The following is a 14,968-nucleotide window of genomic DNA, read 5'->3' on the forward strand; positions in this document are numbered from 1 at the left end:
AATTATTACCTATATGCCAGGTGACCAGTCCCAACTATCAGAAGTCATAAATTATTACCTGTATGCCAGGTGACCAGTTCCAACTATCAGAAGTCATAAATTATTGCCTGTATGCCAGGTGACCAGTCCCAACTATCAGAAGTCATAAATTATTACCTATATGCCAGATGACCAGTCCCAACTATCAGAAGTCATAAATTATTACCTATATGCCAGGTGACCAGTCCCAACTATCAGAAGTCATAAATTATTACCTATATGCCAGGTGACCAGTCCCAACTATCAGAAGTCATAAATTATTACCTGTATGCCAGGTGACCAGTCCCAACTATCAGAAGTCATAAATTATTACCTGTATGCCAGGTGACCAGTCCCAACTATCAGAAGTCATAAATTATTGCCTGTATGCCAGGTGACCAGTTTCAACTATCAGAAGTCATAAATTATTACCTGTATGCCAGGTGACCAGTCCCAACTATCAGAAGTCATAAATTATTACCTGTATGCCAGGTGACCAGTCCCAACTATCAGAAGTCATAAATTATTACCTGTATGCCAGGTGACCAGTCCCAACTATCAGAAGTCATAAATTATTGCCTGTATGCCAGGTGACCAGTCCCAACTATCAGAAGTCATAAATTATTACCTGTATGCCAGGTGACCAGTCCCAACTATCAGAAGTCATAAATTATTGCCTGTATGCCAGGTGACCAGTCCCAACTATCAGAAGTCATAAATTATTACCTATATGCCAGGTGACCAGTCCCAACTATCAGAAGTCATAAATTATTGCCTGTATGCCAGGTGACCAGTCCCAACTATCAGAAGTCATAAATTATTGCTTTTATGCCAGGTGACCAGTCCCAACTATCAGAAGTCATAAATTATTACCTATATGCCAGGTGACCAGTTTCAACTATCAGAAGTCATAAATTATTGCCTGTATGCCAGGTGACCAGTCCCAACTATCAGAAGTCATAAATTATTACCTATATGCCATGTAACTAGTCCCAACTATCAGAAGTCATAAATTATTACCTGTATGCCAGGTGACCAGTTTCAACTATCAGAAGTCATAAATTATTACCTGTATGCCAGGTGACCAGTTTCAACTATCAGAAGTCATAAATTATTACCTATATGCCAGGTGACCAGTCCCAACTATCAGAAGTCATAAATTATTACCTGTATGCCAGGTGACCAGTCCCAACTATCAGAAGTCATAAATTATTACCTATATGCCAGGTGACCAGTCCCAACTATCAGAAGTCATAAATTATTACCTATATGCCAGGTGACCAGTCCCAACTATCAGAAGTCATAAATTATTACCTGTATGCCAGGTGACCAGTTTCAACTATCAGAAGTCATAAATTATTACCTGTATGCCAGGTGACCAGTTTCAACTATCAGAAGACATAAATTATTACCTGTATGCCAGGTGACCAGTTTCAACTATCAGAAGTCATAAATTATTACCTGTATGCCATGTAACCAGTCCCAACTATCAGAAGTAATAAATTATTACCTATATGCCATGTAACTAGTCCTAACTATCAGAAGTCATAAATTATTACCTGTATGCTCAGTGACCAGTCTCAACTATTAGAAGTCCTAAATTATTACCTATATGCCAGGTGACCAGTTTCAACTATCAGAAGACATAAATTATTACCTGTATGCCAGGTGACCAGTTTCAACTATCAGAAGTCATAAATTATTACCTGTATGCCATGTAACCAGTCCCAACTATCAGAAGTCATAAATTATTACCTATATGCCAGGTGACCAGTCCCAACTATCAGAAGTCATAAATTATTACCTGTATGCCAGGTGACCAGTCCCAACTATCAGAAGTCATAAATTATTACCTATATGCCAGGTGACCAGTCCCAACTATCAGAAGTCATAAATTATTACCTATATGCCAGGTGACCAGTCCCAACTATCAGAAGTCATAAATTATTACCTGTATGCCAGGTGACCAGTTTCAACTATCAGAAGTCATAAATTATTACCTGTATGCTCAGTGACCAGTCTCAACTATTAGAAGTCCTAAATTATTACCTATATGCCAGGTGACCAGTTCCAACTATCAGAAGTCATAAATAATTGCCTGCATGCCAGGTGACCAGTCCCAACTATCAGAAGTCATAAATTATTACCTATATGCCAGGTGACCAGTTCCAACTATTAGAAGTCATGAATTATTGCCTGTATGCCATGTAACCAGTCCCAACTATCAGATGTCATAAATTATTACCTATATGCCAGGTGACCAGTTCCAACTATTAGAAGTCATAAATTATTGCCTGTATGCCATGTAACTAGTCCTAACTATCAGAAGTCATAAATTATTACCTGTATGCTCAGTGACCAGTCTCAACTATTAGAAGTCATAAATTATTGCCTGCATGCCAGGTGACCAGTCCCAACTATCAGATGTCATAAATTATTGCCTGCATGCCAGGTGACCAGTCCCAACTATCAGAAGTCATAAATTATTACCTATATGCCAGGTGACCAGTTCCAACTATCAGAAGTCATAAATTATTGCCTGTATGCCATGTAACTAGTCCTAACTATCAGAAGTCATAAATTATTACCTGTATGCCAGGTGACCAGTCTCAACTATCACAAGCCATAAAGTATTGCCTGTGTGCCATGTAACCAGTCCCAACTATCAGAAGTCATAAATTATTACCTGTATGCCAGGTGACCAGTTCCAACTATCAGAAGTCGTAAATAATTGCCTGTATGCCAGGTGACCAGTTCCAACTATCAGAAGTCATAAATTATTGCTTTTATGCCAGGTGACCAGTCCCAACTATCAGAAGTCATAAATTATTGCTTTTATGCCAGGTGACCAGTCCCAACTATCAGAAGACATAAATTATTGCTTTTATGCCAGGTGACCAGTCCCAACTATCAGATGTCATAAATTATTGCCTGTATGCCATGTAACCAGTCCCAACTATCAGATGTCATAAATTATTGCCTGTATGCCATGTAACTAGTCCTAACTATCAGAAGTCATAAATTATTACCTGTATGCCAGGTGACCAGTCTCAACTATCACAAGCCATAAAGTATTGCCTGTGTGCCATGTAACCAGTCCCAACTATCAGAAGTCATAAATTATTACCTGTATGCCAGGTGACCAGTTCCAACTATCAGAAGTCGTAAATAATTGCCTGTATGCCAGGTGACCAGTTCCAACTATCAGAAGTCATAAATTATTGCTTTTATGCCAGGTGACCAGTCCCAACTATCAGAAGACATAAATTATTGCTTTTATGCCAGGTGACCAGTCCCAACTATCAGAAGTCATAAATTATTGCTTTTATGCCAGGTGACCAGTCCTAACTATCAGAAGTCGTAAATAATTGTCTGTATGCCAGGTGACCAGTTCCAACTATCAGAAGTCATAAATTATTGCTTTTATGCCAGGTGACCAGTCCCAACTATCAGAAGTCATAAATTATTACCTGTATGCCAGGTGACCAGTCCCAACTATCAGAAGTCATAAATTATTGCTTTTATGCCAGTTGACCAGTCCCAACTATCAGAAGTCATAAATTATTATCTGGATGCCAGGTGACCAGTCCCAACTATTAGAAGTCATAAATTATTACCTATATGCCATGTAACTAGTCCCAACTATCAGAAGTCATAAAGTATTGCCTGTGTGCCATGTAACCAGTCCCAACTATTAGAAGTCATAAATTATTACCTGTATTCTCGGTGACCAGTCCCAACTATCAGAAGTCATAAATTATTACCTGTATGCTCGGTGACCAGTCCCAACTATCAGAAGTCATAAATTATTACCTGTATGCCAGGTAACCATTTCCAACTATCAGAAGTCATTAATTATTACCTATATGCCAGGTAACCAGTCCCAACTATCAGAAGTCATAAATTATTACCTGTATGCCAGGTAACCATTTCCAACTATCAGAAGTCATTAATTATTACCTGTGAGCCAGGTGACCAAGTTCCAACTATCAGAAGTTGTAAATAATTACCTGTATGCCAGATGACCAGTCACAACTATCAGAAGTCATAAACCATTGTTTATACTTTTGCTTTTAGGTGAGAATGCAATTCGTCTTGTTGGAGGTTCTTCAGCACATGAAGGTCGTGTAGAAGTGTGGTATGATGGACAATGGGGTACAGTATGTGATGATGATTTTGGTACTAGTGATGCCAGAGTCATTTGTCTTGAATTAGGTAAGTAATATCACTTTTATTAGTTCATTCATTTATTCAATTATTTTCAACAATTCCAGCCATTCACTATCAGTATGAAGAACAACACAAGAATAACAGAATTCAAACAGCCTTAAATTTTGTTATTGATATAGAGATGACATTTGCTGATTTCAGTAAGTCTGCCCAGAGTTCACATTATTGATATAGAGATGACATTTGCTGATTTCAGTAAGTCTGCCCAGAGTTCACATTATATCTTTGGATCAAAAATGTCAATTATTTTCACCCACTAAAGTGTGCCACCAGATTTACTGAGAAGCAGAAAATTATATTCACAGATGAGACATCATTGAAACAAACACACTTCTTTCTCTTGAACTTAAAATCTTCCATATATACCATAATTGTTTACAGGTTATCCAAATGAGGATGGCACAGAAAGTTTTGGTCCAGGCTCTGGTCCAATCTGGTTGAGTCATCTGAGTTGTCTGGGGAATGAGGCATCAGTGTTTGAGTGTCATAATGATGGACTATTCAATCATTTAGATTGTGATCATTCTGAAGATGCTGGTGTTCGATGTGTGGCATCAGGTCAGTTTTCTACTATTAAAGCAATTAACGTTTCCTGGACAAAATCCTAATAAATATATCTGATATTGGACATTAATGTTTGTTTTTAGGCCATTTACCATTGGCTTTTGTGGTTAAACAGTTTTTATCATTTTTCTGAAATTTTGTTAGAAACGGTAAAAACATTATATGTTGTATAAGGATGGTACTTGGATGGATAGTTGTCAAGAATTATTGGGATATTCTGATTTATTTTTTATTATGAATTACTGTAATTATCTGAGTAAGCGCCCAGGGTCCTGAACATGGAAAATTGCCAAAAAATAGGGGTGGGCGTATGCCCAGACATCCCTGCAAACACACACAGATCACACTACAACAGGGGATAGAACGGCGAAAAAAAAACATGCACCAGAAAGAAATGAACAATATGCAACATTAGAAGTATAACAAACCAGAAATAATAAAAATCGACAGTGAGGAATCGTTTGAATTAGGATTTCCTCGCCGACAAGCACGCATGAAATCAAAATGAATAAAAATATTAACTGTGTAAAATTATTTCCAGTTTTGACAAATACCAGTTCATCAGCCATACAAGATCAATAATAATTTACGCAGTAAAACGAAAGTTCATAGTTGTTTTAAAAAAAAACACTTCTATTTATATGTTCATTGTAAAAGTCAAAACCCTCAAAGTTCAAGTCGGTGTCATTGTCGTGATCGAACAAAATCCTTATAGCTTCATCCTGAAGTTCGTCGATGTCGTCCCACACAATTTGGACTTAGCACATTTAATCAACAGATTTCGCTGTTTGTCAGCTTGGCACTTTTAATTCACGTCTAATCAGGAAAAAGAGACAAAAAAATTGGGTCGCAGCAATCCACAATGGTTTCATTGTCAATGACACTAAAGCCGAACAAGTGCGACACTTGCTTCGCTGCTCTCTGTAAGATTTGCATGAATCATTTCTAAGGAAGTCAACTGTTAATACAACGCCCCCAAAAATAGTTTTTTTTTATTACAAGTGTAGAAAAGACACTCTTGGCGTATGAGCGGACATGACCTTAATCTCTTTATTGTATCAAAATTGGCGGGTAGGTAGGGTGTTACCCAGGCATACCAGGATAAATACGGTAGTGCTTTAATGTGTGTTCTCCAAAAAGTGTATTTTGTTCCAGGTTCATAATCAATTATTAATCAACAGTATATGAAAAATTCAAAATCACAAATCTTGATAATTTTTAGCCCCTATTTACGGTATGAGACTAAATATCTGAATGATGGTATTTGTAGTGAGTTCTATTAGTGCATGTATGTTGAGAAACAGAGATGATAAAATCGAATGGAGTTAATATGTAGAGCGTCTATCACACACTATAATTTGAAAAAATGTGTTGTTTAAAAAGCTATAAAGCAACAGACCATTGGTTATTATTAAAGTTTTTTTTTTATTATTTGAAATGTAATTGCACCTTTCTAAATTATTAATAATAATTTTTTCAGGTCAATCTTATCAGATTCGATTGTCAGGAGGAAGAGAAAATGTACCTTTTGAAGGCAGGGTTGAAATTTATCACAATGGTGAGTGGGGAACGATATGTGATCCAACATTTGGCAACAGTGAGGCAGGTGAGTGACCCTTTTTTTAATAATTCCTGTTTGGACAAAGTCTAAAAATGTAGAGTTGGTTTTCACCTTTAATAATAATAATAATAATAATAATAATATGAGGTTATTACGAGGATACATCAAAGTATGCATGATGACAGTACAGCTGAAATATCGAGATGTGTTGTGAACTGTCTGAGTGCACACTTTGTGGGATCGTAATACGCTTATTATTATACATCTTTTCCCTCCAAGGGAATGCCAACATTTTTAGAACAGAATTAGCAAAATTCTTGGTGTGGAGTCCGGTCAAACCCTGGTGGCAGCCATGGATGTTTTTATTACTAGAGGACGCTTACAAGCGTAATAATTCCATATTTGGAATTCGTATTTCCTAATATGGTAGGATGAAAATATCCCGTAAAATACCGCAAAATTACGGCATGCTGTAACTTATGGCGTTACAGTGACTAATGTATAATAATAATAATCTTTGTTGCAATCTTTCTACCTTTGCATGTTATATGAGACAAGCCTGAATTCATCACATACATTCTGTATTTATATATGCACATCCATGATGGTTCATTTTGTGGCATTAGCAGAACAATACTAATTCATATAGTATATCCTATGACTACAAATATGTGTATTTTTTAGCAGAAAAAAACAACAATTTTTATTTATTTTACTTTTTAGGCAATATCTTTACTTTCAGTGTATTTGTGACATTTTAATTTTCATTAAAATATTTATATACATGAGTAATATGCAAACCGAAAATTTGAACAAATTCACTACTGTATTTCTCACATAATAGATAATAGAATTTTCTCAGTGGATATGATGTCACACTTTACCTACAATCCTTTGCTGGACAATCAAAATGGCAGACTACATAATACTAATGAAAATTTGAATATCTGGAGAATGAAAAGTACATTTGTATCAAAAAACAAGCTGCCTGTCGGCTGAGATAGCTCCGATGTTAGCAATGCACATGGCAATTAAAGAACAGAAGATATCATTAGAAAATGAACAAATCTGAGAGAGGTCCACATGTAGTACCTATATGTATAATATATCAAAGCAATTGGACTTGCGGTTTTCAACAAGAAGTCGAAAATATTACTTTTTACCAAAAATTACAAAAATATTCACCAAAATTAGAGAATTGAAGATATCATTATGAAATGAACAAATCTGAGAGAGGTCCACATGTAGTACCTATATATGTAATATCAAAGCAATTGGACTTGCGGTTTTCAACAAGAAGTCGAAAATATCACTTTTTACCAAAAATGACAAAAATATTCACCAAAATTAGAGAATTGAAGATATCATTACAAAATGAACAAATCTGAGAGAGGTCCACATGTAGTACCTATATATGTAATATCAACGCAATTTGACTTGCGGTTTTTAACAAGAAGTTGAAAATATCACTTTTTACCAAAAATGGCAAAAATATTCACCAAAATTAGAGAATTGAAGATATCATCATGAAATGAACAAATCTGAGAGAGGTCTACCCAAGGTACATATACACCAAGTATCAAAGCATTCAGGCTTGTAGTTTCCAAGAAGAAGTCGAAAAAGTAAAACATTGACATGGACGACGGACAATCACTCATATGATAAGCTCCGCTCGACAAAGTCGACAGCGGAGCTAAAAAAACTGTAAATTGCATTCTCCTACATTTGGGATCATTATGTTGTTAACCTTGACTTTTTTTTAAAACATTGCTGCAACATCTTCATGTTGTATCAATGAATATGTCTATAGTTGTTCTATTATCCAAATGATAATACTTGGTATCTATCTTGAAAACTATAACAAATATGGTTACTAGCTTGTATTGTGATTGTAATGCATAATATGCATATGTTAACTTACAATAATCATGTTGTTGTTTTCAACTTTCAGCTGTAGTCTGTAATCAGCTTGGTTATGATGGACTCCATGAGGTTAAACATTTTGGACCTGGTGTTGATCCTATCCTGATTGGTAGCATTGATTGCTGTGGCCATGAATCATCATTGGCAGAGTGTGAGCATTCTAATTGGGGTGTGCATACTTGTAGTCATTCCCAAGATGTTGGTGTTATATGCAAATGTAAGTATGATGTAATTCATTGATATATTGATATATTTTTTTTACTGAAAAATTATCTCATTGCAGCTAATAGCTACCCTGTTGATGGTACCATTACCCGCACATTCCTATTTATCCCATTACCGGCACATTCCTATTTATCCCATTACAGCTGATAGCTACCCTGTTGATGGTACTATTATCCACAAATTCCCTTTATCCCATTACCGGCACATTCCTATTTATCCCATTACAGCTGATAGCTACCCTGTTGATGGTACTATTACCCACACAATCCTATTTATCACATTACAGCTGATAGCTACCCTGTTGATGGTACTATTACCCACAAATTCCCTTTATCCCATTACAGCTGATAGCTACCCTGTTGATGGCACTATTACCCGCACATTCCTATTTATCCCATTACAGCTGATAGCTACCCTGTTGATGGTACTATTACCCACAAATTCCCTTTATCCCATTACAGCTGATAGCTACCCTGTTGATGGCACTATTACCCACACATTCCTATTTATCCCATTACAGCTGATAGCTACCCTGTTGATGGTACTATTACCCGCACATTCCTATTTATCCCATTACAGCTGATAGCTACCCTGTTGATGGCACTATTACCCGCACATTCCTATTTATCCCATTACAGCTGATAGCTACCCTGTTGATGGTACTATTACCCGCACATTCCTATTTATCCCATTACAGCTGATAGCTACCCTGTTGATGGCACTATTACCAACACATTCCTATTTATCCCATTACAGCTGATAGCTACCCTGTTGATGGTACTATTACCCGCACATTCCTATTTATCCCATTACAGCTGATAGCTACCCTGTTGATGGCACTATTACCAACACATTCCTATTTATCCCATTACAGCTGATAGCTACCCTATTGATGGTACTATTACCCACACATTGCTATTTATCCCATTACAGCTGATAGCTACCCTGTTGATGGTACTATTACCCACAAATTCCCTTTATCCCATTACAGCTGATAGCTACCCTGTTGATGGCACTATTACCCGCACATTCCTATTTATCCCATTACAGCTGATTGCTACCCTGTTGATGGCACTATTACCCGCACATTCCTATTTATCCCATTACAGCTGATAGCTACCCTGTTGATGGTACTATTACCCACAAATTCCCTTTATCCCATTACAGCTGATAGCTACCCTGTTGATGGTACTATTACCCACAAATTCCCTTTATCCCATTACAGCTGATAGCTACCCTGTTGATGGCACTATTACCCGCACATTCCTATTTATCCCATTACAGCTGATAGCTACCCTGTTGATGGCACTATTACCCGCACATTCCTATTTATCCCATTACAGCTGATAGCTACCCTGTTGATGGTACTATTACCCACAAATTCCCTTTATCCCATTATAGCTGATAGCTACCCTGTTGATGGCACTATTACCCGCACATTCCTATTTATCCCATTACAGCTGATAGCTACCCTGTTGATGGCACTATTACCCGCACATTCCTATTTATCCCATTACAGCTGATAGCTACCCTGTTGATGGTACTATTACCCACAAATTCCCTTTATCCCATTACAGCTGATAGCTACCCTGTTGATGGTACTATTACCCACAAATTCCCTTTATCCCATTACAGCTGATAGCTACCCTGTTGATGGTACTATTACCCACAAATTCCCTTTATCCCATTACAGCTGATAGCTACCCTGTTGATGGCACTATTACCCGCACATTCCTATTTATCCCATTACAGCTGATAGCTACCCTGTTGATGGCACTATTACCCGCACATTCCTATTTATCCCATTACAGCTGATAGCTACCCTGTTGATGGTACTATTACCCACAAATTCCCTTTATCCCATTACAGCTCATAGCTACCCTGTTGATGGTACTATTACCCACAAATTCCCTTTATCCCATTACAGCTGATAGCCACCCTGTTGATGGTTCTTTACGTGTTGTAGATGGACCACTGGATTATGATGATTACCAGGGTAGATTGCAGATTTATCATGATCATGAGTGGGGAACAGTAAGTCTCTAAATTTTGAATATCAATACTTATGTTAGAATCTATCACCCAGTAGATGACAGAGCAAAGCTGTTTATGTAGGTGATTGTCAATTGTTCGTCGTTCATCAACAATTGCATTTTTGCCTTCTTCTTGAATACTACCTGATTCGGATATTTTTGTGTTATATGAGGTCGATTTAGTTTGAACTTTGTATAATGAACATTCATAATTTGGTTACAGGTGCATGTCAATTTTTTTTTAAATTCAATCAAAAATGGCCATTGGCAATGGCAACCAGTGGCTTTTTTTTATTTTTTTTGTGTGTGTGACTACACCTACATTTTTGTATTCCTACATTAATAATATCTACATCCAAAACTGTTTCTTGGAGAGAGACTTAATGTCAATTTGGTTATTTGACCTTGATGTCAAATTATGGCACAAACACGAGAGCATGTACATGAAACAATAATTTATTTACCAAATATGAGCTGGGCACACCACAGGACCATCGTACACAAAAATTAGACAATGGCTAACAGACTGATAAGATGGTCCCCTATGCAGCCCCCAAAATATTAACAAACGAGGTGTAAACTAGCTGGCTTAGAGTTTCTAGTCTAAAATTACAAACTAAAAGACAATTTTTGGTTGGTGCAGCATAACTGCATGATGTTGGTAGGTCTATAATGTTCTAATAGGTCTATTCTGGTAGGTATGAGTTATTACTACCTTATACTAAAATATGTTTTGATATTTAGAGTACTAACAAATCCACACTTCTGGTCCGGTTAGACTTAAAATACACCACGAATATACACTTTTGAGATATAATTTTTCGTATGTGTTGGTTCTTGGATATTTCATCTTTGTGGTCCTGTACTTCGTTTAGTAATTCAAACTTCCCAGTTGCTTCATTATTTGCTGAGGGACGGCCGCTTAGGTATGTGCTCTGTAACTTGCAGCAATATATACATTTTGTAAGCTATATTACCGCTGGGCTGAATCAATGATATATCACCCAAAAAATGGATGATTGGTCAAAAATCGTTTTTTTTTTATTTCTTTTTTTTTTACCTCAACAACCTTGGAAACGCTAAATTTTGGATTTGGTAAATAGTCTCTCATACCTTGGTTATTACACAGGGACTGTGCTTATTACAAGTATCACTGATTTTTCGCCGCTGGAGTGATTCACTTGCCAAATTTGGGTTTTGCCGGCGCCTCTAATAAATAACTAATCCTATTTTTTGCCTCGACCTTTTACCTGCATTTAGTGTTCATTTCTATGCAATATAAAATCATATTGATGCTGTGGGCGATGAAGGGTGACAGATTGTTTTGGTTTTATGGCTCTCAAGGCATGGGCAACTGACATTTCCTGACTTTTTTTACTATTCTTACGTGTTCTGGGCTGTATAAAACAGTCAGACACTGACAAGTAAGTAAGTACTGGTAAACAGTCCGGGACATAGTCATTATAGGAGTCTGAATCAGTTAGGCCCTGAAAATAGCGTCATCGCACGGTATTTTATTAATGAATGAAATTCACATAACAATCTCATGCTTACAAATAATCCCATAGTTATTGACAAGTTGATACTACATTATACTAAAATATGTTTAGATATTTAGAGTACTAACAAATTTCCACTTCCGGTTCGGTTAGACAATGGAGGTTTATACCTGGTTTATACCATGGTTAGACTTAAAATACACCACAAATATACACTTTTGACATATAATTTTTGGTATGTGTTGGTTCCTGGATATTTCAGCTTTCAGTCCTGTACTTCATTTAGTAATTCAAACTTTGCGATTTCGACATTGAAAATGCCTTGGCGTAATTATTTGCTGAGGAACAGTCGCTTAGGTACGTGCTCTATAATTTGCAGCACATGAACCTAACATCGTTAGGTAATCAAATTCACAAGAAGTTGACTATCCCTGATACCGGTATTGCTAAATCGCCAGCTGTGAACTTTATCAGGATTCCCATATGAAGTTACACATCTAGCAAGGAAAAATATTGATTACTTTTGTGCAGGTTAATTAATAATATATAATAAAATAATTCATATTTCATTTTTGTTAGTGTATCTTTAATTTTATTTAAATTATTAAAATATGTACACATTATATCTAATTGCGGTGGGTATTGCCAAGTCAATTTATAAAATTATAAACAGATATTTTTGTAAATAACACTGACCGTAAAATACGCCCTTGAAAAGTGTTACTGATGGAATATTTTATATTGCAATTTCTTTCAATTTTAATTAGTTCTATTGCAATGCATTACTAATAATGTAAATATATATATATATATATATATATACATTTCTTTATTATACATTTGTTACATACTATAATTTATCCATATTGGAAAACGGTTATGGAGATTCGTAATTTTAATAAACAATATTCAACTATCCTTTGCAATAAGATCATAATGATGTTTCTTGGTTTTTGAAACTATGGGCATTATCAGAGCATGGGTCTTATTATGGAACTTCTGCCAGAGCAACTGTACAAATCATAAGGGCAAATTAGTAGCTTCTGAGGATGGTATTCCCAGAATAGCGCAAGTTGTTAAAAAAACATAAAACTTTAATTCTCAACAACGATGAAAAGACCAGTTACTGTGACAAAGCCCTACTCCCCACGAAACCCACCAGATATGAAAGCCACTTACCGCGAAAGCCACTTACTGCGAAGCTACTATAATATAATATAATATTATATAATATCTTATTCGTTGTAGATTTGTTCTTTGGGGTGGACTACAAACAGTGCCACTGTCGCTTGTAAACAACTGGGCTTCAGTGTTGCTATTGTTGATATTACAGATGAATTTGGAGAAGGTAATGGACCCATACACCTTAGTCAGGTAAGCCATTATTCGTGCCTGTTCAGGGACTTATGGATTGACCTCTGTATGTGCATCCATATTAGACATGCCTTGATCAATTACATTCATAAATAATATTTTTAGACTTATTTTTGACCTCCATGCGTCTGTGCATGCGTCCAGACCTGTATCTAGACATGCCTCTACCAATCACAATCAAACTTCACACATGCATCATACATGATATTATACATATGCACATCAATTTGTTTCATGATCTGATTCAAGATGGTCGAATGGCAGCCACTTTTGTTCTAAAAATTATCAAATTGGCTGTCTACAGATGGATTTTGTTCAAACTTATTGTTGGACATTATAGGAAGGACCTTGATGCACACCGACTGGTGGCCATTTTGTTTTAATAAATGTGGTTCTAGTGCCATATCTCTGACTTGCTGTGACTGATTATGTTCAAATTTTAAATTATACATCATGTCATAGATATACAGATATATTGGTTTGACGATCCTAATTAAAAATGGTCGAATGGTGGCCATTTTTGTGCTGAAAAATCATCAAACATCAAGCATTTCTGACATTTATGGATGGATTTTGTTCAAACTTGGTATCTCTCAATACTCGTTTGACGATCAGACACAAATTTCAATCATTTAAATGGTAAACAATCATCATAATCATATTCCTGACATGTTTATATTCCAGCTATATTACTATAAACAAAACTATACATCTTAAATTCGATAACTAACGGGAATTGTGTCATGCATGGCTTGTAATAATTATTGTAATACATTATAGGACTTTGATGCATGTCAGTTTGTTTTCCAGATCAGATTCAAGATGGCCACCCGATGGCCATTTTGTGTCAATTAATGCTTTTCCAAAGTATAAAATCTTAATAAGGACATGTACTCATTTGACTCTCAAATATCAGATGACTGAATGTCAATCATTTTAATAAAAAATCACCATAATCAAACAGCAGCTTCTGGATATATTATTATAACCAAAACAATATATTTTAAATTTGATAACTAATGAGGACTGTACCATGCATGGTTTGTTAGTTATAGTTCATGTATTCACCAAAACCAAAGCCTGCCTATAAGTTTGCTTGTTTCTGCACAATTATATTTCCTGTAAAAATTATTTAATAAGCAGTTGTAAAAATACATGTAGTTGTGCGGGATTAAGTTGTTGTATGAGTGTTTACTTGTCTAAGGCTCTAAAAGTGGCTGTTAATTGCCCATACCCTACTTGTAACAAAATTATACTGTAAATTTGTTTTAGATGGTTTTTCTGCAGCCCCATCACAAGTTGTGTGATGTCATGTGTACATTTCTATAATTCACAAAAATTAGCCTATTTTTAGATTTTCTACAGATAACCACTCATCTGATGGCAATGAAACTTGATACTTGATGATCTGGGTAATCAACAGAAGTGATTAGTTATTAGCCTATTACCGTACTCGACCGCGTTAGCGCCCATGCCCGGGCAAGCGTCCACCCCCCACTTTTGCGCAATTTTTATATTTGGGATCACATTCGGCAAAGCGC

The 14,968-nt window shown here is 36.1% G+C and overlaps 1 protein-coding gene across 1 annotated transcript in view; it reads left to right on the top strand.

Annotated features, from left to right (window-relative positions):
* LOC100372750 (uncharacterized) overlaps positions 1–14,968 on the top strand; it is a 130,905-nt gene that overhangs the window by 56,077 nt on the left and 59,860 nt on the right. The window contains exons 15-20 of the mRNA XM_085501554.1: positions 4,096–4,233; positions 4,630–4,806; positions 6,293–6,418; positions 8,325–8,513; positions 10,449–10,555; positions 13,302–13,427. Of these exons, the coding sequence (XP_085357680.1) occupies positions 4,096–4,233; positions 4,630–4,806; positions 6,293–6,418; positions 8,325–8,513; positions 10,449–10,555; positions 13,302–13,427 (863 nt within the window). The remainder of the gene's footprint in view (positions 1–4,095; positions 4,234–4,629; positions 4,807–6,292; positions 6,419–8,324; positions 8,514–10,448; positions 10,556–13,301; positions 13,428–14,968) is intronic.

Source organism: Saccoglossus kowalevskii, chromosome 7 (assembly GCF_978046115.1).
Source record: "Saccoglossus kowalevskii chromosome 7, keSacKowa6.1, whole genome shotgun sequence".
Classification (NCBI taxonomy): Eukaryota; Metazoa; Hemichordata; class Enteropneusta; family Harrimaniidae; genus Saccoglossus; species Saccoglossus kowalevskii.